Here is a 25,260-nt window from a genome sequence, read left to right on the forward strand (position 1 = left end):
TGTTTGCAATACAATGCACGCAATCGTATCATATTAAGTACGTGTGTTAATTTAACGTTTAATCTCGAAAGGTTCCATCAACGTCAACCTGGGGGTGGACGTGGAGGAGAAGGTGGTGGTGGGCCACGCCGGGGTGGTATGGGTGGGGGCCGCATACCATTCCAACAGATGATGAACGTTGGCGTTCCTGGAAAGATGGCGGAGGGAGGAGAGAGTGTTCAGCCTCAACATCGATACTTCCGTAACAACATGCGAGGTGGCCGACGCGGAGGCAGAGCACAAGGCAATGGAGAACCCGTCATTGATGGCATTGGCCGCGGCGGCGGCGGCGGCCGAGGAGGTGGTGGTGGATGGTACCGTCGCCCACGACCCCAGAGAGGACAAGGCAAACCACCCGGAGGCCAGGACAAGGGGGCGCAAGAAAAGCAGTCTGGCGATAATGCCGGAGGGGCATCTTCACACGAGGAGGGCGAAGCATATTGGGGTGACAAGGATCAATCGTCCCAATCGACTAAGGAGGTGCATAACACCACCACTCAAAGCCAGGCTTAAAGATCTAAATTGACCACTATACTATCTTTTTTTTTAACCTTTGTAGAGTGTTTAATATGCAGCTTTAAGACTAACTTTTGCCTATCGACATCTGAAAACTTTCAAATGTTTTCGATGTGATTGGTCTATTATGGTATTTTAAGTTTTTTTTGTTTGATTTATACTCACCCAACCCTATGCCCTGATGATTTGTGATTTTTAATCAATTTTCAGTCAATGTGCTACTATTTACGTACTAGTTTATATACATGTATATATACAGCTCGACATTGGTGATTAGTAAGCTTTGAATTCTGAATCCGATGAAATCAAATGGAATGATTTTGAGTTGATCGCACCATGCATTAAATATAGTTTTGTTTAATAATTTACGTATTCATTGATACGTATGTGTGTACACATATTGGTCTCTTGCTTTGCGGAACATGCATTGTCGAATGGGGTTAAATGTGGAGAAAAATCACCGACTGCGACCGTACATACGAAATAGGTGCAGCTCGTTTGCTCGTATCACCTATAGGTAGCCGATGAAGAGAGGCAATGCCCGCACAAACTTTCAACGGAACGGTCATTACGGAGTATATATGTATGTATACGGTCGAAGTCGGTGATTTGCTCCGGCGGCTGGCTCCACTTATTGTGAGTTTTCGTTATGTCTCGTCTCGTCTCGTCTCGTCTGGTTCTAGTGAACAATACTCATGGTGTATTTATTGCTTTTATTTTGGTATTCTCGGTGCTTCTTTTTTCCTTTTAAGTTCCGCAGAGCAATTGATTAGATCCACTATGTGTACACGGATATGTATTACATGTATACTTGCAGCTGGCAGACTTACTGTTATTAGCAGTCTACTGATTCGCGCATGTTTTGAACATCTATGCTTGCAAATTTCAATCAAATTATTTTTAAAATAAGCGTAATTATGAATTTTATGTTTTAAAATTTAATTTATTCTTTTTTTATTTTATCTTCGTTTTATTTATGTAATATGTGGGTCGATGATCTTGAGTCATGGTAATTGATCATAAGATGAAAAATAATGATATGTGTTCACTTCTGGTAAAATAAAAGCGCTTATTGGAATACTAAGATCTACTATTTGAGGAGCAAAATTGTCTCGAATATGTTGTATATTTAAATAGTTATGTAATTTTGCAATAATACATTAATGAATTTTTAACCAAAATATGTATGTAGTTTTACAACCGCGGTAACAATCAATTTCCAGTATTATATATTTTCTTTGCGTTTTTATTATATTTTATTTATAATTTAAAAATAAAATGAAATCTCCCAGTTTTACTTTTATATATAATAATTAAAATGATGGTTGAACCTTTGCTTTTAAGACACCCCCGTATCGTATTCTGATAAGTGATGTATTCCACTACTCAGTTTAAAGTTAGTCAATATGTATTTCAATGGTAATAATGTCTAGTGTTTAATGTGTGAAATGTGAATGAAAAAATAATTTGCTTCATCAGATTAAAAAAAAAACGCGAGAAAGTCCAACAATTGTGTGGGTATTGCTGTCTCATTAGTAGTCAATTGATTTCTAATATTGACGAAACATCAAGATAACTTCAACTTGACTGTTATTGTTCAAAGAGCATGTGCATAATAAAACGATCATTAAATATACATCTAAAACTACTGTTTTGTATTTATCTTATACATCCTTCAATTGCCATTTATTTTTGTATCCTTCACATTCATTCGTCCCATATAAATTAAACTCATGTATATATATGTAGAAAGTAATTACATTACATATTGTCTGAAATACCACAGATTATACAGCATTCTTTGATATTACAGCTATGCTGTTGCTCACTGGTGTATCCAATGTTTTGAAACTTTCACGTGAAGAAATGTTCACCGGATCACTCTGCAAAATAAACAAAATGTTGACAGGTACTGAAGTTTCGAATCTTAAAATGAAACATTAAATACCTTGGTTCTGTTGACTCTGTTGGGTAGTTTCTTCTCTCCGGTGAAGTGCTGCTCTATCTCTGCCAGAGGATATCCCTCAGTCTCAGGCAGTGCAAAGAACAGTATAATCGTCCCGACGATGCTGTGATTTGCATTGGTTAATAAATTTTAAGTACTTTTTTGCGCATTATTAGTTTAACTATCACCTTATTCCAGAGTATAACCAAAAAGTTCCAGGCAATGTAAGACCAGCTATCAAATCATAAAAGATCTTATTGGAGACGAATCCGAAGATGTAGCCGATTCCGCCTGACAGTCCCGATGCTGCTGATCTCACTTCATAAGAATACACCTGTGGATGTTTTGCAGTCAATAACTGAACACTGAAGTGTTTGTGTTAAATTAACTCACTCACCTCTCCAATCAACACCCACGGCAATAATCTTATACCGCAATGAGATATGAACGCACTTGCAATCAGAAATGTGAGTGGAAGCCAAGATAAATTGTTCTCCTGGAAGAATTTTAAATAGAATGCGGTAATAATTTATTTATACTTGTGAAAGTCGGTATAGTTAGTGGACCCAATTATATTTTCCCTGAACGACATATATGATGTTAAACTTGTATATATATAAATTTTGAAATCGTATTTAAATAGTGGTGATGGGGTAGGGTGGTTTTTGGTAATTTGATGAGGAAACAATGAAATCAGATAAATTGGCAAACTTTGATAGGAAACGAGTCACAAATATCCAAGTCTGACCAGCAGCACTACAGATAATAGTTAAGAGTAAATTCTTTTTGGGGTCGAACCCAACAACCTTTCGGGGGTTAACATTAACGCAACCACTGAGCTTTGCTGCTGGCTTGATTTAATGTTTGTCTGACTCTAGAGAGATTTAATTAATAATATACATATAATAGCACAAAAATTTTGATGGACTTGTCTGTTTGAATAAACCTATGTAAGGTATATTTTTTTATCTGTGGTGACAAATTTGTTTTTCATTCTAGAATAAATTGACCTGACAAGGTTAGCTAAACGCACCGATCGATAGCCTTTATGTATTATATTATACATATACAGAGAAACAGAATCTCGCTCCAGAACTCTATTTCTGCCTATTCGGGCCAGAATTAATGTGCTTGATGACTCGCCCCTTTCAAGAGCCATTCGATTATCTAACCTGCTTTCTGGGAGCCTTGATGTTTTTACTGCATCATACAGTTCTGTCAGGCAGCATATTTTAAATGACTTCTAGCTACATATTTACACATGCTGTTTTCATTTTGTAATATTATTATTTAGCATAATGTGTATTTATGTTGGTTTTATCTTTATTTATAAATTAATGTATATTCACCAGAGCCTGAGGGGGCCGTGTATTGTTCAAAGGTTGTAAATGAATTTTTAAAGGTTTTCCGAACAATGGATAGCACTGTAACTATCCTACCTAATTAATGTATGCTATTTTTTATTTTTATATATATATATGAGTAATTTATGTGTATTTATGTGTATATGCATCTATAATGTGTGTATGTATTTGTATGTGTATGTATGTATGTGTATATATATATATATATATATATATATATATATATATATATATATATATATATATCGTAAAGCCTTTGATCAAGTCAATAATGACGCTCTTTTGATCAGGTTAGCTGAAGTGGGTTTTTCAACGCGTCTTCTTAAACTCTTTGCTTCTTATCTTAGTGATAGGAAGCAATTTGTTAGATATGGTCTTTATGAATCTCCTTCATTTTTTACTCGATCTGGTGTTACTCAGGGGTCCACTTTAGGCCCATTACTATTTACAATTCTTATTAATAACCTCCCTAGAGTTTTATGTAATGCATCATGTCTCTTGTTTGCTGACGACGTTAAATTATTTTTTGCTGTCAAGGATGAGAGGCAAGCCTCTCTCCTTCAAGCTGATATTAACGCTGTCTTGGAGTTCAGTTCTAGTTTAGGCCTTGAACTTAATTTAAACAAATGTGCAATTATGAGCTATGGACGTGCACATTCGCTCTATTGTCACGGATATTCCATTAGATCCGTCTTGTTGAAGCGTGTGGAATCTATTGTCGATTTGGGTATCACTTTTGATCCTCAGCTCACCTTTCACAACCATATCAAGAAAGTCGCTGACGTTTTCTTTCGTCGACTTGGATTTGTTTTGAGATATGCAAGATTATTCTCCAATCCTTTGTCTTCTCGCTTGCTTTTCAATTCACTTGTGAGAAGTAAGCTAGAGTATAATGCAATTGTGTGGAATCCGCATGAAGCAAATTACTCTCTGATGATTGAGAAAGTGCAAAAAGTATTTCTTCGTTTCCTATATAGGAAAGAATATGGGTATTACCCATATCTCTACCCCACTCCTTTCCTTTTGGGCATGCTTGGGTATAATTCCCTTGAACTTCGGAGAAACTTCTCATTAATTCGTTTCGTTCTCCTGCTCTTACGTGGTAATACGTCATGCCCGTTGTTGCTGGAGCAGTTGGGACTTTATGTCCCTAATCACTATGTGCGTGGTAGACATCATCATTTGCTGGCTGTACCTCCTGCCCGCACAGTCCTTTTTCGAATGGCTCCTATTCCAAGAGCTATCCGACTTCTTAATGAAATCGTTGCTGCCGAGACTGAATGTGATATTTTCCACCTTAGTGAGCGTAAATTGTCGGAAATTACTCTAACCCATTTATCTGGTAGTCTGCGCTCATCATTGTTTTCATGATTGATTGTGATTTATGAGTGAAATTTTGATTAACTCTCTTCCATTTGGGCCTTACAGGGATGTTTTGTATTTGTAGTTGTTTCTTACATATTTATTGAAACTGGCTGTAGGTGCAAGGCATTCCTTATGCTATATTTTATTTGATATTTTTACTTTATCTGCTATTATTAAATGCTATTTTTTATGTTTATGTATGGATGTATTTATGTTTATGTTTAATTGTTATTTTGTTTTTTTTTTGTGTTATATTTTTTGACCATTGTGGCGCTTTAGGAATTCCTGTTATGCCACAATGGTCTGTTTAGAATAAATAAATATATATATATATATATATATATATATATATATATATATATATATATATATATATATATATATATATATATATATATATATATATATATATATATATATATATATATATATATATATATATATATATATATATATATATATATATATATGTGTGTGTGTGTGTGTGTGTGTATGTATGTATATGTATATATGTGTATTTTTATATTTATGTATGTATGTGTATTTGTGTATATATGGATGGTGTACATATACATATGTTTATATAATTGTCTTTTGGCCAGGAAGGCGCATTGGGTTTACCTGTTAGGCCTTCCTGGTATAAATGAAATAAAAATAAATAAATGATAGTTATCGTTAGTATTACGTAAAATGTACATGCTGTAGCATTCACCCTCCACTCGACCGGTGATTGCCAATAACATTTCGTTTCAGTTTTGCATTGCATTTTGGTCAAAAAACACAACATTGTTATTTTTTGTTAGTTTTGAGTTCGTGTTTCGTGTTTTGAAATATTTAAATTGATAAAATTTTGATATAAAATACGTAAGTTGTATGAGGATATTATTAATGTATTTATGGAATACGTATATATTTTATACTAGTGGTTTTATCCGGCCTCTCTCGGTATTTGTAATATAAACCGCTTAACATGACTAATCTAATAGTATGCATTTTATTAAATTTATTTGAATACTCACTTTTTTTTTATTAAATTTACTGTCACCAACAAACAAATATATATACTAAGTCTCTTTCGAAATTATATGTATACCAGAATCCCACCGGCGCCCCTCGGGACTCCGCCTCCGGGGAATTCGCCCCCGGGGCTTTCGAATCCTTTGAATCGAAAAAAAATCGAATCGGCGCCTATGAACCAATGTTACATATATACAGAGTCTCTTCGAAATTATATATTAGAAGATTAATGGAAATTAATATTTTTTAGACGATAAAAGTAAATGACAGCAAAACTTACAGTAATATTTATTAAATACCCTGCATTGAATTATATTGTAATAATATTGGGTCTAACTCACGGGACCGAAAGTTAAAAGGTCGAAAAAGCAAATATCGGCAGGCAAAGATTAAAAATCGAAAGATAAAAAAAGGGTGCATGGTAAACGGTACTATGTATATGTATATAATATATATCAGTGGCATGCGGTGAAATTATCTCTATTTTTGTCATACCGCCTAGTTTAATGTGCGCGCGCAGGATACGGGGGGAAATGTCTGTTCCTCTTGTTCCCGTTGTATCCTGCTCGCGAAAATTAAGTGAGGATGTACGACGGGGAGAGAGAGAGTTTTACCGCACGCCACTGATATATATACTAACCGTTTTTCATATGTACATATCAGTGGCGTGCGCTGAAATCCTCTCTTTTTGTCGTATAGCCTTACTTAATGTGCACAAGCAGGATACAAGAGGAACAGGCTGTTCCTCTTGTATCCCGTTCGTGCACATTAAATAAGGCTGTACGACAAAAAGAGAGAGACTTTCAGCGCACGCCACTGGTACATATGTATATGCATGGTAAACGAATATTTTCGACTTTTTCACGGTCACCCATAAATTAAATAGCGTTTTGAAGAAAAATTCGGGATTTAATACCATTAAAACCAATTGTTTTTTCTATAACGGGAAAAATCAAAACAATACGACATTTCAACTATTTTAAATATTCATCAACAAAATCAGTCGATGTTGAACGATCGTTTTCTGTTTTAAAATGGATTTTTAGTGACAGGCGCAACGAATTTATTTAAAATCTGAGTGCTGCTAGCTTGAAATTGATTTTACGATTTTTCGTTTTCCAAATATGAGAAATAAATTGCGAAAAAAAAATTAACACTAATGTAAAATTGCAAATCAAATGTAAAAACCTGTTTTTGAATTTCGAAAATACAGCGGAAAAAACAGTTTTCAAAAACCAACAAACCCTTGTAAATTTTTATCGATGTGCTAATCCTGTAAAATTGGATAAAATTTCGTGGCATTGTGGGGTCACCTCAGGATTTCGCATATAGTGACCTGATGTAAATCATCAACTGTTATTTGAACTTTTTTCTTTCAATATTTTGTATTCTTTATTAGAGGGTAACAGATTCGCCTCTCCTCAATTTGACCCAAACGTGAAAACAATTCTGCATATGTTGCGTGTTTATGAATCACTATTAGCTAGTAAATGATTATATAAATACATTATTAAGAAAAAAAGAAATTTAATCGCGAAATCGGAATCGCTCAAATTTCCATCGACTCTACAGCCCTGGTGGCATTTATATAAATGAGCTATAAATACATATGTACGTATACGTTTTATTAAATGTATTAAATATGCTCGTTAAAACACGTGAAATACACCGCAGTTGAATTTTTTTTGAGATAAATGTATTATTCCATACACCGAATTTATTATTTGTCAATTAATTATTTTTTTAATTTTCAGGAGAATTTCATAGCTAAATTATAATTGTAACATACATTATAAGTATTTAAAATTTAAAATCTTACCTCCAAATTATTGTCAGATGTGAACGAGCTAAAGCTTGAATCGTTGGAAAATCTGGATTGAGGCACCAACTCCGTAATGGGTCCGCCGAGAAGCTGCAAAGTCACACATCTATAAATAATGTACCTAAATGATATTTTTATAATTGCTATTACTAAAAAAAGTATTAACCGTTTGTAGATAGTAGGCATATCCACCGACGATGATGAAGCAGATGGCCGAACCTATTGTAGAGAAGAAAAACAATGGCCGTTTTCCGGTGAAGTGTATGAGACCTATGCAGACGAAAGTTCCCAATAGTTCCACAACACCGAGTAGCACTGTTGCTACGAACTTATCCATGGGGGCTTGCAACGTGTCGAAAATAACGACGGCATACGTCTGTAAACGGTAAAATGTAATATTATTAAATCAGTGGCGTAATGTGAATTCCAGGCGCCTCCCTGCAAAATATTTTATGGCGCCCCCCCCCCCCCCCCCCTTATACACATATAAATCTGTTCATCTGCGGTTTGTATTTTTGCGCTCAAATAAGTCACAGAACCTGCTTTATGTTTGGCTATCAATGATTCCAATAGTGGATCAGAAGTTGAATAAAAGATTTCCAGGATTTTTAAAAGATACCAAACTCTCTTGGTGTCCTCGAAATGTCAAATTACTTTTAGCCAATGTTAATATGACATTAATAGCACATGAAAGACTTGACGCCTATAATTTACACGACTTTGCAATTCTGACGAGATATATTCTTCAATTGTCTCTGAATTTTTCCACATCGTACGTAAAGCAGGATTTAGTGTGTACTTGAGATTTTTCATGAATTACAATGTTTTTGAAAGTCCTCTCCAGTCTTGTATCCCTTCAACCCAAGAAGAATTATAATATTGATTTTTTTGTCAGCAAAAAGCCAAAACGATTCACAGTACCACTCTATTCAGTTTTACTGAATAACCTAGCCACGTTCTTTAATATGTATCTCAATCCCAGACTGGTTGGTCCACTTAAAATATTTTTTGGAAATCTATCTTTTTCCCACGAGGTCTCCAGGAAAAGATACAAGGTCAGGTTGGCAAGTAGATATTGTGATTCAATATGAATTTCGTCAGATTGCTGCTATTTTCTGTTTACTCATTTTTAATGTCCTTGGTCAGTTGGATATTTTTCTTGAAGCAGGAACCTCAGAAATGAATCGACCATTTCACCAGAAATGACCGAGGAAGAAGGACTAGGATCCGTCGATTGAATTTCCGCCACAGTTTGCATTAAGTTTGCCGTATTATCCGTAACTGCAGGTTCGATTACATCTCCATTGCTCGAAGAAATAAAGATAAACTGCTGATGGATTTAATTCCACTATGTCACTAGAGGCTTTGAAAAATTTGTAAGTTTTAGTGAATTTCGATTAACTCGCGATTTGATTATTTTTTCGCTTTTTTCACTGAACTTCTTCTCATATTAAAAAATATGAATCGCGAAAGATTTCTCAACTGCAGAGATAACACAATGGTTGACTTTACCTTGAGCAATGATCTAATTTTATATAAAACGATCAAACACGTTTCGGGGGTTAGATTAATTATAATCAATCGCGATCCTATTCCAGAGCATTTTCAAAATAAATTGACGAAAAATTTGATCGAACACATAGCTCTGATTTTGTGCGTAAAGTTGTAAAATTATAAAACATAAAATAAAACGAGATGCAAATAGGTTGAAAAATAAGAGAGATTTACAAAACAATTTACAGAGAAAGTTAAAAAATCAGTGAAAATTTCCAGCGCCCCCCAAGGCTCGGCGCATTGCGGGGTCTGCGGGCGCGGTAGCTACGCCACTGTATTAAATCAAATCATTGCGTTTTTCATCATGTTCGGCTGCCTATGCCTACCTGTAATGTTGTCATGCCGCAAAAGTGACCCAGGAAGAAGACAAATGCTACTAGCGAATAAGCCTTGGCGAATGGTTTAGTTCCGAAAGGTCGCAAACTCTTCATTATCCTTTTCACCTTGCTATGCTCGAGATTTTCTGCAATCGTTTTTAATTTTCTATATATCGAACGAGTAATATTATCTTATGTTAAAATGCGAAAAAATTGTCTGTTTCGGCGCATTATTTCATATTCGAATTCTTAAATATTTATATAATATATGTTACAGTGAAATTATAATTTCACTATTGAGATTATAATTTCACTAGTGAGATTATAATTTCACTGACTCAAGCAGTGAGTACGGATATAACAATATACTTACAAATTCATTGCTCAATGGCGTCGTCCACACACAAGATATCAACTAACGATATTTACGAGGTCTAGTAAATATTTATTAGATTCTTGTTGATATCTTGTTAGTGGACGGCCCCAATGTCAGTGATTTTGTATTGTAAGTTGTAATTCAAATTACAACGTACTACCAACCTAATCTTAAATAAATAAAACCAACCCTAACTTAACCAAACCTAACTGTAACTGGTTATGATTTCACTGAAACGAAAGTGAAATTATTATTTCAACGCTGTTATAATTTCACTGTGACATATTCATGTTTCAGTGAAATTATTATTACAATTACATTTTCACTGGGTATAGTCATATTTTCACTACGGAAATTACATATTCACTGGCCCCTATTAATGAAATTATAATTTTAGACAGTTGAATAATAGTGAAGATTATTTTATAGAATGTTTTACGGTTCAATAATGAATTGATACTACGTACTAAAGTTTGAATTAAAGTTTCTGATTACGACGACCCGAATGATTTAGGGCGTTTCATTCACCCTAAACTGAATGTCACGCATATATTATCCATATATAATAGCATAGTATGTATTTCATAAAGTAAACGACTCTAAGCGAAAAATCGCATTTTATTATATCGAAGACAAGGTGAGTTGGTAGTACGACGTGCACTATCGCATGGTGCATTAGCGTTCGAATTACATATTCACTGACATCGAGAAGTGAATTTGTAATTCTACTGTTACATCCGTACTCAGTATTCGAGTCAGTGAAATTATAATTTCACTAGTAATATCAATAATCACGCAAGTACAATGGTAATATGGTTCCACGGTACTTGCGCCTGGGGGAAAACATGGCACTTGCCCCTCCCCCTCCATATTATTTATTTATCTATTTAAAAAAATCCCCAATATTACCAACCACGTTTTGGTGCCCCCCTTAATCTTGCGTCCGGGGTCATCTGCCCCCCCCCCCCCCACGCTTCGGTTCTACATATATGCATAATGTAAACGAATGTTTGTTTATTTATTATTAAAATGTCAGGTATGCTACTGGTATAAAAAAATAATATAATATTTTATAACCATTTTGAGAGACGGCTTTCAAATCAAGAGTTTTCACCAAATGTTGATATTCTTCATCTATCACTTCAGCGGTAGTCCAACCTCTCAACCATTGCAAACTCTAAAAAAGCAATTTAGTTTCATTGTGTACTATATATTATAATTCACATTTTTGCTATGAATAATAGAAAAATTTATTTTATTATAAACAGTTTAAATTATATTAATTTAAAATAAATTCTTAAGAATTAATTGAGTCTGCTAATATTTCAGTGACCTGAGTCATGGATATACATATGTATGTATATAGGAAATAATGTATCAAATATGTTTTGCAATATGTGTTAAAATATCCATGAAATTTGAAAAAGTTACATTATATATTTTTTAAATCTTGTGACTTGGACCATTGTCATATTAGAGGCATAACCATACTTAATTAATTGTCAATACCATTTTAGCTTCTTCTTGCTTATTGTTCAGTATTAGCCATTGGGGTGCTTCTGGTACGAAAAACAAACAGACGACGGCTATCAGCTGAAAGGTACATTATATCAATATTGTCTGCACGTGAATTTTTTTGCTACATCAAATATTTACAAATATGTACTGTGTAGGTACTAAAAATCGCAGTGAGCTAATGTGGCCGCGCTAAATGATATTGAACCACACCGGGTGACTTGCGAGTGATTTTATTGCCCAAACGTAGTTGCTCGTGGTCATTCTTGGTCACCCAATTCGGACAACCAGAAGCGACCAAGAATCCGCTCATTAATACCTATAAAAGTTTTCAGCACGTGACGTGCTCAAGTGTTCAATTGTTCATAGTGTTTTTCATTTTGTATATAGTCGCCGGCAACTATTAACATTTTCAGGACTCGTACTGGTCACTCAAGAAATAAAATCATCGTGAGCAGACCGAACGCCGGCTACCGATCTATATAGCTGGACGGGTGATATTATGGTTTGAGAAACCAGCGAGTTTCTCAAACCATAAACTGCATACATTTGATCTGGTCGCGCAACAATGACACCCACCAAGCTGCTCGCATATCACCCGGTGTGGCCCAGCTCTAAGGAACCAATAATATCTACGCATTGCTACTCACTGGTGGTGCAAGATTGATCAGAGCTATTGTTCTCCAAGGCAGGAATATACCCATGATGAATTGCAACAGTGTTCCCAAGATTATGGACATGGTGCTGGTCGAAGCCAAAGCACCCCTCAGATGAGGCTGAGATATCTCGGCCACATAGATCATCACCTATTAAAATAATGTTAGTTCTAATGATTATATACATTTATTTTAGCATACATATATGAGTCGTCTAGTTCCAAAACCCGGTATCTGCATATTTGGTCAAAACGGAGATAAAAATGTATTCCGATTCTAGGAATATTTTCACACAATACTGTATACTTGAATTCTTTCTAAAACCAAGTTAAATGACTAAAACAAAATATTTAAAATCTACTTTGTCGTGATGTTAAAATTATTGATAAACTCACAGGAGCTTCGAGAAGTCCTCCACTGACACCAGACAACACTAAAGCCGCATACAACACCCCTACACTAGAAGCAGTGTTGAAGAGTATCCAAGAGATGATGAATGGTATATTGACCAGTTGCATGGCTCTCTTTCTTCCGATCGCCGTGGTTATGGGTCCTGAAACGATGCATCCGATCGGCACGCATATCAAGTTTATAGAACCTGATAAAAAAAGTGACAGTTCAGCTTAGAACGTGTATCAAATGACGTAACTCGATCGTTGATATTTGATATTGTTTTGCTAACATACTAATCCAAGATATTTCCTCGGGATTCAGATGCAAATCGCTGTCATAATTGGTAGACTGGAGGGCTGGTATGATAATGGTCACGAATCCCAAGGAAGTACCGAACGCTGAAAAATCATTAAGAGTGATGACTTGATGAGTGCTTATCACATTTAATTATAAACTGGTTCTACAGGTTAAACTGGTCGGCTGATTATTTGTATTATGGCATTAGCAAGTTGTAAATAATGAATTATATAATAATTATGAAATAAATAAATTTAAGTATAACCAACCCTTCTAAAACGCGCTAGATCTTTTTCGCGGGAGGAAACATGCAAAATGGAAAGGAAGAATAATGATCTTGTTTATTATGCGTTGATTCAGCGCGTTAGGGCGAAAATACACAGCACGGAACGTGGCACGTGGAACGTCGACAAGTTCTCCTAATTTTCTTCAAAAATGGGATACACCGTTATCGATCACTGTCAAGCAAAGATAAAGACAAGGATACAATTTTACCGAAAACGCTCCAGGGGGTCATTTTGGGACGGTGCGTGTTGGGCGTTCCATGAATATGTGCAAGGCACGGCTCATTTTTTTCGCACGTTTAAAACTACATAAAAAAAACCATGTGCCATGTTCATCGATGTGTGTTTTCGCCCTTAAGGTGTGGCCGCACTAGGCGACACTGCGCTGCAGTGACGCAGCGCAGCACATCAGAGTTTATACAAAAGTCAATTTTGACGCGCAGTGTCGCGCCAATCGTAGTGCGTTCTACATATCTCATACAATTTCATACAAACAATATTTGGCCGCGCTGCGTCGCTGCAGTGCAGTGCTGCCTAGTGCGGACAGACCTTTCTAAGAGAGTTGACTGTGTTTAATTGTTTACAGATATGAATCATATTGGAAATGGGGATTCATTTTTTAGCATATATCGTTACACTAACTTTTAACCTTGTAATCCAAAATGACATATTTTTAAATGGAAAATGAAGCTATTGACATATAATTTGAATATTTATTTGAATTAACGCATTTGGAATAGTTTAAATACGTACATATATGCAATAAAACCATTTTTTAACCAAAGTGGATATACGAGGTTTACAAATTACGGTAAATATAGGTTAAAATCTATTTTTAACAAACGGGACCGTATAAAACACGTATCTTATACAATTTGGAGGCCCTTTAAGATTAATTAAAATTCGACCTAATTCAATATTTCATTTTCTACATATGTACATACCTGGATACATTTAATTTGACTTTTTAAAAATTTCAAATTTTAAAAATAAAAATGGGAAAGATAAATACTGTAATTATAAGAAAAGACGATGCAAGACATTATGCCCCCTTATATATTCACTTATTTTTATTTATTTTAGATTTTTTCGCCGTTTTGCTGAAGTGATCAACCGCGTTATAGGAGGTTTCACTGTATGGATTGAAGTACTAAATGAACATACTAAACGACATTAGATATACATACGTACATAAATACATACATACTAACCTAGTAAAATAATATTCTTGACAGCGACGGCTAATATTTGAGGAATGGTGGTTCTAAAGTTTCTTGGATAGCCGTAAGAGTCGTCTTTTACTATCACTTCCGGGCATTCGATCTCATCTGGTTCCTCCATTTTTAGATTATTTGATTCTGTAAAGCAAAAACAAATACAACCCTAGGTCGAAGCTTCCAAAGTATACTGACACATTTAAGTTTGGCCTTTACGCACAGTAATTTACATAATTAATTTATCATTAGTATGCATGTCAGACCTACATATGCAAATACACACAAGATGGGGCTACGACCTGTCAAAATAATTACATTGTATAGCAGAATCACTTTCATTTTTGTTTATAGTTAAAATTCACACACGTGACAATAAATATTCACGTGATTTCACTGGAAATAACGCACATTTTTATCACAACTGGAAAATATAAAATAAAATAAAAAACTTGAAATCCTTCAAATGCGGGAAGCTTTATTTTGATTGGAAAGTTAAATTAAAATAATGTGACCTCGTTGTATTGATCACATATGTATATTTTTATTATTAGAGATAAATTAAAAACTTCTGGCCCCTTCCTAGAGCTCTTTTTCGATTGGAACGATTTGAAAAATCTTACTATACTTGTTTGTAAACAAAATTGTAAACATTATGTTTACTATATGTATGTACATATTAAACCAATTATTTATATTTTGTTAAAAGATTTTATTTTCCGATTGAATAAAAAAAATCATATGAATGAGTCAAAAGACCTATCTGGTTGTTGAATACACACTCAAAATTAAAAGTGAAGTGCTTTCGTTATCGTTTGATTGAGTGTTCAGATGATTTTTAAGTTAAGAAAAATATTTAGATTTAATCTTGTGGCCGTGACGTGTCCATTCAAATGATTAAATCCAACATAGATATCAAAATACATAGATTGCATCAAATCAAAGATTGCTCTAAATGGTGTGAATAATTGAAAAAGATTGAAAAAAGTTTTATAAAAAATACTGAAATTAAGTGATAAATCAAAATGTCATATAAATAAATTAAATTAAATCAGAATGTCAGATTAAAGTATTGCCGAAAAACACCAGTGCATGATTACACATAATGTGTGTGGAATAATCGTCTATTTGTCATGTTTTGTGCTGCAAAGAGACCTTATAGGTAACCAACTATGTAAAAGCGACCTTCTGTATACGAAAATACGGATATGTTTCGACTGCAAGTGCGCGAGTAGCAAGTAAACTGAAGCTGGCGACCACGGGACCACATCAGATAAATGAGCCCAGATAAGCCCCAAATCGAACTACGAACCGGTTAAATAAACACTTGCTGACTCTTGACGAGTCACCAACAATATATAAAATTTCTTTTATTTTTTTGGTTGGGAGAAATGTGAGTGAGGCAGTGGCCCCGGTTGCCCTTAAAAACATTGGCGCAGCCAACCGCTGGTCTACACGAATTCTTATTATGTTATTGGTCGAGAGGTGATGTAAGAGACAGCATGTACGTTTTTCCCAAGTGTCTTCCTACAGTGGACCAACTACAATATAACATGATAAAAGATATATCGAATTTTTAAAATACGTTAATTTGGTTTTTTAAATATTTTCTTCGCCTTTTTACTGAAATGGTCCAGACTCTTTAACCCTTTAAGCGCTGACGTCTTTTCTGTTGAAAGCCCGCCACGCTGAAAATTTCACCAACATTTCCAACTAGAATTATTTAGAAATACAATAGAAAGCAGATATAAAAATTGTAGCTAATCCAAACAAACTCTAGATAACTACCACCGAGGAATTCGAGATTTGTAAAGGTGTGTTTAGACTCTCTAATATATCTTGCAACAATATAAAATAAACAAAAGAAGTCTACTAATGAATATACTTTTCCAAAACTAGTTCCATCTTCTTCATTTTTCTTAAAATGTAATGCTCACAATCTAAAATACTCAGTATTTAGGGATTTCCATCGGGAAATTCTTCTATGGTTATAAATTCAGAAATTCTGGTATAAACCAGTATTCATAAACGTTGGCAAATGAATGACATGGATTACACGACCCATGTTGAATGGATTTTTTTTCAATGCCACCTAGAAAGGCTTAGCGGGTAGTATTCTTGTTTACTTTGCATATTCAAAATACAACGCCTATCGGCGTTTTTCAGGCTCATGAAATAGGTCAGCATTAAAATGGTTAATTCAAATTATGCATATCGACACCTCAATTTGTATTTGCAAGTAATTGGATAAGTTATACAATTCTACGTACGTATATATGTATGTATATGTATGTACCTTTGTATACATATGAGCCATTGTATTTGTGTCGGAAGTCCAATTTTCAGTTCCGAAAACACTATTTCTGTTTAACACAAATTCACAAATTCTTATCACTTATTTTAATTCGATATGACCAGAATCTCGAAAAAGCAGAATAAACGTATTACAAGCCACCAGTATTTTTAAATATTGTAAAACGCAAAACATTATAATATTCAATGTTTTGCGAGATATTTCTCGAAATGAATAAAATTGGAATTACACCAATTTCAAATATGTTCATACATACATATATGCTATTGTCGTTAACAATTTAAAATTATATTTAAATGTTATGTTTACCGATATAAAAAAACCGTGTATTATCCAATTGGTGTCGAGCTCTTGAGGACGAGTGTCTTTAATGGAAAACGGTGATTGACTGTGCAATCTTACTATCAAGATCCATTCTCTTCTCGTTTGTCAGAGGCTATTAAATAAAATTATAATTAAAAAAAAATATAACAATAGTAAGGAGCATATACATAGGTGTGATATATAAACATCTGTTTAAGTTCTGAAATAACTTACCCTTTACGTAAGTGGATGGCGTATATAACTTTTACCCAAATATCGAGGTTATCTATTCAACGCATTAATGTTTAAATATGCGCATTATGTATGTATGCACATATTATATTTACATGCATACATTAGACTTTGGTCAAAATGTGGAGATTTCCTTAATGTGCAAATAAATAATCCACCTAAAAATATTCGCACGCGAACTTTATCTTGAGAACGCCTTGCACCGAAACAAGTTACTCTCTCGGATTGCACTTGCACAAGAAATTTAATATTACGCATACAACTACCGTTTAGATTTTCTAGTTATTTAATACGTGTATCTAATCTATAATTTGGAAAGAGACTTTGTATGTAAATATCCTTGGTCGTCGTCGTTTTCGTCGTTTTCGTCGTCGTCGTCCGTAGATCGGTGACGTCATCGAACACGTGATTCGATTTTTTTTTTTTTTTCGATCCATGGGCGCCGATTTGTTTTTTTCGTTTCAATGGATTCACCCCCGCGGGGGCGCAAAGCGAGTAGATTCATGGGGCCCCGCCAGGGGCGCCACAAGGGGCGCAGCCCCGTGGGGCTCAAAAGGGGGCGCCACAAGGGGCGCAGCCCCGTGGGGCCCCGAAGGGGGCCCGGGGGGCCCAGCCTCATGGGGCGCAGCCCCATGAGGCTCAAAAGGGGGCGCCACAAGGGGCGCAGCCCCGTGGGGCCCCGAAGGGGGCCCGGGGGGCCCAGCCTCATGGGGCGCAGCCCCATGGGGCTCAAAAGGGGGCGCCACAAGGGGCGCAGCCCCGTGGGGCCCCGAAGGGGGCCCGGGGGGCCCAGCCTCATGGGGCGCAGCCCCATGGGGCTCAAAAGGGGGCGCCACAAGGGGCGCAGCCCCGTGGGGCCCCGAAGGGGGCCCGGGGGGCCCAGCCTCATGGGGCGCAAGCCCTAATAGGCATTAACTAAGGGGGGCGAAGCCCTAGACGGCAATTAATCATGGGGGCGCGGAGGGGCGAAGCCCTAAAAGGCAACTGATCATGGGGGCGAAGCCTTAGACGGCATTTAATCATGGGGGCGCGGAGGGGCGAAGCCCTAAAAGGCATTAACTAAGGGGGGCGAAGCCCTAAACGGCAATTAATCTTGGGGGCGCGGGGGGCGAAGCCCTAAAAGGCAACTGATCATGGGGGCGAAGCCTTAGACGGCATTTAATCATGGGGGCGCGGAGGGGCGAAGCCCTAAAAGGCATTAACTAAGGGGGGCGAAGCCCTAAACGGCAATTAATCTTGGGGGCGCGGGGGGCGAAGCCCTAAAAGGCATTAACTAAGGGGGGCGAAGCCCTAGACGGCTTTGAATCATGGGGGCGCGGAGGGGCGAAGCCCTAAAAGGCATTAACTAAGGGGGGCGAAGCCCTAAACGGCAATTAATCTTGGGGGCGTGGGGGGCGAAGCCCTAAAAGGCAACTGATCATGGGAGCGAAGCCTTAGACGGCATTTAATCATGGGGGCGCGGAGGGGCGAAGCCCTAAAAGGCATTAACTAAGGGGGGCGAAGCCCTAGACGGCATTTAATCATGGGGGTGCGGAGGGGCGAAGCCCTAAAAGGCATTAACTAAGGGGGGCGAAGCCCTAAACGGCAATTGCTCATGGGGCGTGGAGGGGCGAAGCCCTAGAAGGCAAAGGCTCAGGGGGGCGCCGAGGGCGAAGCCCTAGAAGGCAAAAAAAAATTTTGATTTTTTTTTTTGATTTTTTAAAAATTTTTTTTTGATTTTTTTTTTTTGATTTTTTTTTTATTTTTTTTTTTGATTTTTTTTTATTTTTTTTTTATTTTTTTTTTTGATTTTTTTTTTATTTTTTTTTTAAATTTTTAAATTTTTTTTTAATTTTTTTTTTTTTTTAATTAAATTAGCTTAGTCATGTTTAAGCGGTTTATATTATAAACACTGAGCGAAGCCGGGTAATACAGCTAGTTATAAATAAGACCAAGATGTGCTCGGTTAGAGCTGCTGAAGGCATTATAATTTTATATATGTATATATAAAATTGAATGTCTTTATATGAGAATTAAATAAAATTCCACTTAAATCATATAAAGACAATTTAATTTATTATCCCTATTAATTCAATTCAGGTTCGTGTAAATACGAGTAAATAATAGTACGAGATGTTAACTCGCAATTTTACCGATTTAAAATTCAGCACACTTCCAATTAACCCTTTTAAACGAAAACAAAAAATAATGTGGCTAGATCACTATCCCAAAAAAACATGTTTCAACAGAAAATACTCAATATAAAATGGTATTAACAGTGGGAAAAAATCCCAAGTGAAAATACGTACTTTTGACTTTTGATTTGAACTGGATCACTACTTAGAGAGATTTGAAAGCTGAAAAGTACTACAAATGAACTACCTGACTATAGATTCCAATATTCATTTTGAACAGGAAATTGACAGATTTTGAGACATCGACCGAACAACACCAAAATATAGAAAAATCGTGTGATTTAAAAAACACATACATATATCTCCAAATCTCGAGCCAATCAACATTTTTTATTACCAGATTCGTGTTTACTGGGCATAGATCTATAAGAAAAGTTATATCTCGTCTTTGAACCATTTTTCGTGTCGAACAGTGTAATTTGTAAATTTTGCTAGCAATGGCCCATTTTGGGGGCCCAAAGCGCGTGCTTATTTTCAGCGGGCTTAAAAATTGGGCCCACCTGCAAATATTAGAAAAAGGCCTCCTTTAGTATTTTTGTTATTAAAATTAAATTGGTTATTAATTCATATAATTTAAATGTTCTTTTTCCTCGCCTACAAAGTCACAAGCTATGCAATTACATATTTCAAAGACATTTCATTTTAACATCGTATTTATAGATAATCGCAGACAATTATTATTACTGTACTATAATGGAAAAGTATTGAATGTCGTGAGAAAGAGTACAGATGGGTGAAAATTCGACACGCAATGTGTCGCGTATCAAATATAGAGTACAAAATTAATTGTTATTAATTATTCCGTATTTTGTATGTATTTTGGGCATTTTGCCATAAATGCTCAATAGATGATAAAATTTGGAATAGATTCTAATAGATGCTAAAATAACAAACAAAAGTGAAATTTGCATAAAATTAATAGATAATTTAGAAGAGTCTTCCTATCCCTTTGCTCATTTATTATGTGAAGAAATTGAGGGGATAAAACAGAGCTTGCAGTTTACCATAGACGGTGTTTTTCCTGCCGAAACCAAGCAACCGCTTTTGTCTACTACTGAACTGAACAAAAGAAGACAGTTGGAGCTGTGTATCTAAAAGGCTGCTCAAAAAAGCGTCTTAAAACTAGAATCGCATTCAAGAATAAATGAGACAAATCTATTCCTCCAAACATTGAATAAACTATTCAATCCATGCACTTCTTTAGACAATTAATAGAAAATATAAAAAGGGAATCCACGCCGGATATATTGCTATTATTGATGGCAACAAAAATTAAATATGAAGAGTTTGGTTGTGTAGCTCTATAATTTATTTGGTGTCCCGTCAATAGTGTGGATGCTGAAAGTTAGTAAATACAATATAATTGTTACCGATCGTCGCACAAATATCAAAAAAAAAATTGTGAGATTTTTGAATTAGAATAATAAAAATGTGTGCATAAAATTTCTGATATTGATTTATTTTTGATTTGAGACATCTATTGTAATATAGTGAAATTATAATAAAATTATTTTGAAAAAATCTATAATTTTCTTAAATATTTTTTTAAATAATTTACTGAAATAACCAAACATTTTTTTTAAATATATGTACTCTCACGGCATGCGATACGTCTAATTGATTTAATCTAGTTCAATATAGGCTAACTTGACAGAATTGATCTGTTCAAGTTCAATCCAAAAAAACAAATTATGGTCAACGACCAGGTCCTGTTAAGACGTCGGTTCCTCAGGATTTGGGGTGGGCCCCGAGAAGTTCATATAATTTGACAAAAATTATATGAATTTTTAGATTAAATAACGGGTTTCCGGAAACCCATGGAAACCATTAGGGTGACACCACTGGCCCCGAGTAGGGCTTCCAAATATTCTTCGAGTTCAACTATTCATACATATGTATATCGAATAGTAAATTACGAAGTATTCGAATATATTCGAAAATTTTTGTAGTCACAAAAAAATGTTTCCATGTATATATGTATTATAATAAATTACGAAAATTTAAAATATCAAAAAAATACTCATTTATTTTTATAATATTTATCAATCAAATATTTTAATTAATTATTAAACTAGAGTCTAAAACTAGACACTGATTCATATTCATTCCTTTCAAGATTTATAGTTTGGGAATAACTTATCGTATATTCAAGTTACTCCAGAGATTTCTGAGAATCGGAACGTGGTATTTTCCTGGCGAAATGTATTATATGGGTGACCGTACAAAAGTCGAAAATGTTCGTTTACTATGCATACATGTGAAAAACGGTTAGTATATACATATATGTATCAGTGGCGTGCGCTAAAACTCCCTCTCCCCCCTTCGTACATCCTCACTTAATTTGCGCGAGCAGGATACAACAGGAACAAGAGGAACAGGCTTTTCCTCCCGTATCCTGCGCGCGCACATTAAACAAGGCTGTATGACAAAAAGAGAAATAATTTCACCGCATGCCACTGATATATATTATATGTATATACATACATAGTACCGTTTACCGTGCATCCTTTTTTTCGATTTTCGATCTTTGCCTTCCGATATTTGCTTTTTCGACCTTTTCACTTATGCCGTGAGGTAGACCCGTATTTCATGAAGTTGAAATCTTTTCTTGTAGTGGCCCCGCTAATTACTTTTCTCTCATATTTATCACGACAAGCGGTCTCTCATATTTAGTCACCGGAGCCTGAGGGGGCCGTGTATTGTTCAAAGGTTGTAAATGCATTGTTAAAGGTTTGCCGAACAATGGATAGCACTGTGACTATCCTACCTCTACTCATATTACTTTGACTATGCATTTAAAAGCAAACGGAAATAAAATATTTTGCTTGACATTTTTGTAGTGACGGGTAAAGAAGAAACAAATTCTTATATTTTAATTTAATGGTGGGGCAGGGGGGAAATTAAAAGAGCTTTTCAGTATTCAATATACATATGTATATATAGACTGGTAAATTATGTATCGTAGACCGCTTTTTACATACCTCCTTTACGTTTCACATGGCTTTCGTGTTATTAGTTAATTATTCATTCAGTAGCAGAGACATGTTATAATAATAGAAACGCCATTACGAATAAATAATTTGTTTCAATATTATGATGTACATGCATACATACATCTCCATAACTACGCCAAAACGCACGGAATAAAATCAGGGTCATCACATATTCACTACAGAAATTAAAGTTTTATTTTGATATAGATTTATTTACAATTTGTCCCCTTCTTACGAGCAAAAGTTCCAGAATCCTTTTTCTTTTTCATTCTTCTTGACACAGTAGACACAGAACGTCCCATTTGTTGAGAAATTCATCGCAATGAATGTCCAGAGTCTGCCAAAGCCGTGATTTTTATATTCTCCTCCAATGATAGTTGAGTCCATTACTAGGCATACATATATTATTATTATTAAACACGCATATGTTATATCGCATTCACCGAATTAATGTATAAATTAAATTAATAAATTAATTCGGCATAACAATAGGGGATGTTTAAAATGCACCCATTGGTCAGAATGCATCTTCATTGCTCTGATTGGTCAAAGGTTTTAGTCCACGAGGACCACTTCATTCTAATTAATCCTGCCCGCACAGTCCTTTTTCGAATGGCTCCTATTCCAAGAGCGATTCGACTTCTTAATGAAATCGTTGCTGCCGAGACTGAATGTGATATTTTCCACCTTAGTGAGCGTAAATTGACGGAAATTACTCTAACCCATTTATCTGGTAGTCTGCGCTCATCATTGTTTTCATGATTGATTGTGATTTATGAGTGAAATTTTGATTAACTCTCTTACATTTGGGCCTACAGGGATGTTTTGTATTTGTAGTTGTTTCTTACATATTTATTGAAACTGCCTGTAGGTGCAAGGCATTCCTTATGCTATATATTTTTTTTATTTGATATTTTTACTTTATCTGTTATTATTAAATGCTGTTTTTTATGTTTATGTATGGATGTATTTATGTTTATGTTCAAATGTATTTTTTTATGTATAATTGATGGGTGTATTATTTTCGTTGTGTATTGATTTGTGTTTAATTGTTATTTTGTTTTTTTTTTGTTATGTTTTTGACCATTGTGGCGCTTTAGGAATTCCTGTTATGCCACAATGGTCTGTTTAGAATAAAATAAATAAAATAAATAATTAAATGTAATATATGAGTGGAATTTTGATCTTTTCTCTTCTATTTGGGCCTTACAGAGATGTTTTGTATTTGCGGCTGGTTCTTATATGTATATTGTGTGGTTATATGTAGGTGCAAGATTTTCCCTACTTTGTATTTTATTATTTGATATTTTTACTTAATCTGCTATTATTATAATGCTATTGTTTTTTTTATGATTATGTATAAATGTTTTTTTTGTCTGTGTATACATATACATACATGTCTATGTATATATTTTTATTTTCCTTACTGTGTTTTTTCGACCATTGTGGCGCATTAGGAACTCCTGTAATGCTACAATGGTCCAAACAAACTAAAATAAACAAATAAACAATTTGAGTATATGGCGGTGTTGGGCGTTGGTGGCGAATTCGTTTCATTTCTCAGTTGGCAAATTATTTTTATCCACTTTTTTGTATTCGTATGTCCTTGGGAACTCTTAAATTAACGTGTAATGTATAGTTTCAACAAAAATATGTATAATATAAAATGAACGATGTTTATATTATAATAAATATATAACTTAAATAATTGAGTATTCGGCGCCACCAAGACAAATGTTTTTACATTTATTTAAAAATATTTTTTAGATTTCTCTGGTGCCTTCCCTGAAATGTTATTTAGAATGCCGGCGATCGCCATGACACTTTTGAAAGGTCGAAACTAAATATATATTTATATTATATATCTTATATAAAATATAAATTGGTATAGATTCAGTATTTATTAAATGCAAGTTAATTATTTTAAATAAATTATTACCCTAGAGTTTTCAACTTAAAAGATTTTGTTTAATTTATTTATTATTTTATTTTTTTAATATGTTACTTAAATGATCAATTTACATATAAAAATGTATCCCATGTTGTTTATTGTGTGTTTTTGAATGCATTGTGCAATTTTTAACGATGCACTTGCCCATTGCCCTTGTCCAGAGAAGATTTTATCGGACATACGTCGACCACCAAGCGTCAAATACGACTGATTATTTAGCATTGTCTGTGGACAATCGTCACTTGACAACAATATAACGCCTAAAGCCACTTCTATTAATATAGCATTTCTCTGTTCAGTAGTGTTTGAATTGTTTTTAAAGAAATATGCATTATTAAAAAATATATATTTTTTTTAATCTTCAATTGAAGATTGTAGAAACTTACAAATTCCTTTTTATATAGATCTTGCTCTTTTTTTAAATATTCCCCCTCAAATTGTTCCTTTTTTTGTTCCTTTTCTTGCTTTGAATTTCTATTGTTTTATCATATTTCTTAGTAATACATACATACATACATATATCCCATATCAACGATTATTCAATGCTCTCCTTTTTTACTTTATCTATGTACGTAGTAACAAAAGATGAAGTTTGTTTA

At 34.9% G+C, this 25,260-nt stretch overlaps 2 protein-coding genes across 4 annotated transcripts in view; one reads left to right on the top strand and one right to left on the bottom strand.

Moving 5' to 3' along the window:
* Positions 1–25,260, top strand: part of yps (Y-box binding protein ypsilon schachtel) — a 45,297-nt gene that overhangs the window by 3,575 nt on the left and 16,462 nt on the right. Inside the window, exon 4 of one of the 2 annotated variants that reach the window (XR_013261375.1) lies at positions 72–1,130. Coding sequence is in view for 1 of the 2 variants with exons in the window: in XM_077443887.1 (XP_077300013.1) it covers positions 72–552 (481 nt within the window). In the remaining variant the exon portion in view is untranslated. Of the gene's footprint in view, positions 1–71; positions 2,205–25,260 lie in introns of those variants that run through there. The other variant, XM_077443887.1, reaches the window with a different exon arrangement.
* LOC143920867 (facilitated trehalose transporter Tret1-like) lies at positions 1,534–17,381 on the bottom strand. 2 transcript variants are annotated; one of them, XM_077443866.1, is made up of 14 exons: positions 17,298–17,381; positions 14,672–14,818; positions 13,173–13,277; positions 12,882–13,084; positions 12,481–12,636; positions 11,825–11,908; positions 11,393–11,492; positions 9,949–10,085; positions 8,235–8,444; positions 8,066–8,158; positions 2,898–2,996; positions 2,689–2,834; positions 2,504–2,624; positions 1,534–2,438 (listed from the first exon to the last, which is right to left on the bottom strand). In XM_077443866.1, exons 2-14 carry the CDS (start codon positions 14,799–14,801, stop codon positions 2,343–2,345), a joined length of 1,680 nt encoding a protein of 559 aa, XP_077299992.1. In that variant the 5' UTR covers positions 14,802–14,818; positions 17,298–17,381; the 3' UTR covers positions 1,534–2,342. The 2 variants fall into 2 exon arrangements, with proteins under 2 accessions (XP_077299992.1, XP_077300002.1); XM_077443876.1 differs by having other exon boundaries at positions 2,185–2,438; positions 13,169–13,277; positions 17,298–17,380.

Source organism: Arctopsyche grandis, chromosome 2, assembly GCF_051622035.1.
Source record: "Arctopsyche grandis isolate Sample6627 chromosome 2, ASM5162203v2, whole genome shotgun sequence".
Classification (NCBI taxonomy): Eukaryota; Metazoa; Arthropoda; class Insecta; order Trichoptera; family Hydropsychidae; genus Arctopsyche; species Arctopsyche grandis.

Bases quoted from the DNA above. Each gene is read 5' to 3' on its own strand.
- LOC143920867 (XM_077443866.1), bottom strand. From the start codon at position 14,801: ATGGAGGAACCAGATGAGATCGAATGCCCGGAAGTGATAGTAAAAGAC. The intron at 11,909-12,480 runs GTGAGTAGCAAT...TGTACCTTTCAG, and splicing joins TGATCAATCTTGCACCACCA to CTGATAGCCGTCGTCTGTTT. The intron at 11,493-11,824 runs GTATTGACAATT...TTGCTTTTTTAG, and splicing joins AGCAAGAAGAAGCTAAAATG to AGTTTGCAATGGTTGAGAGG.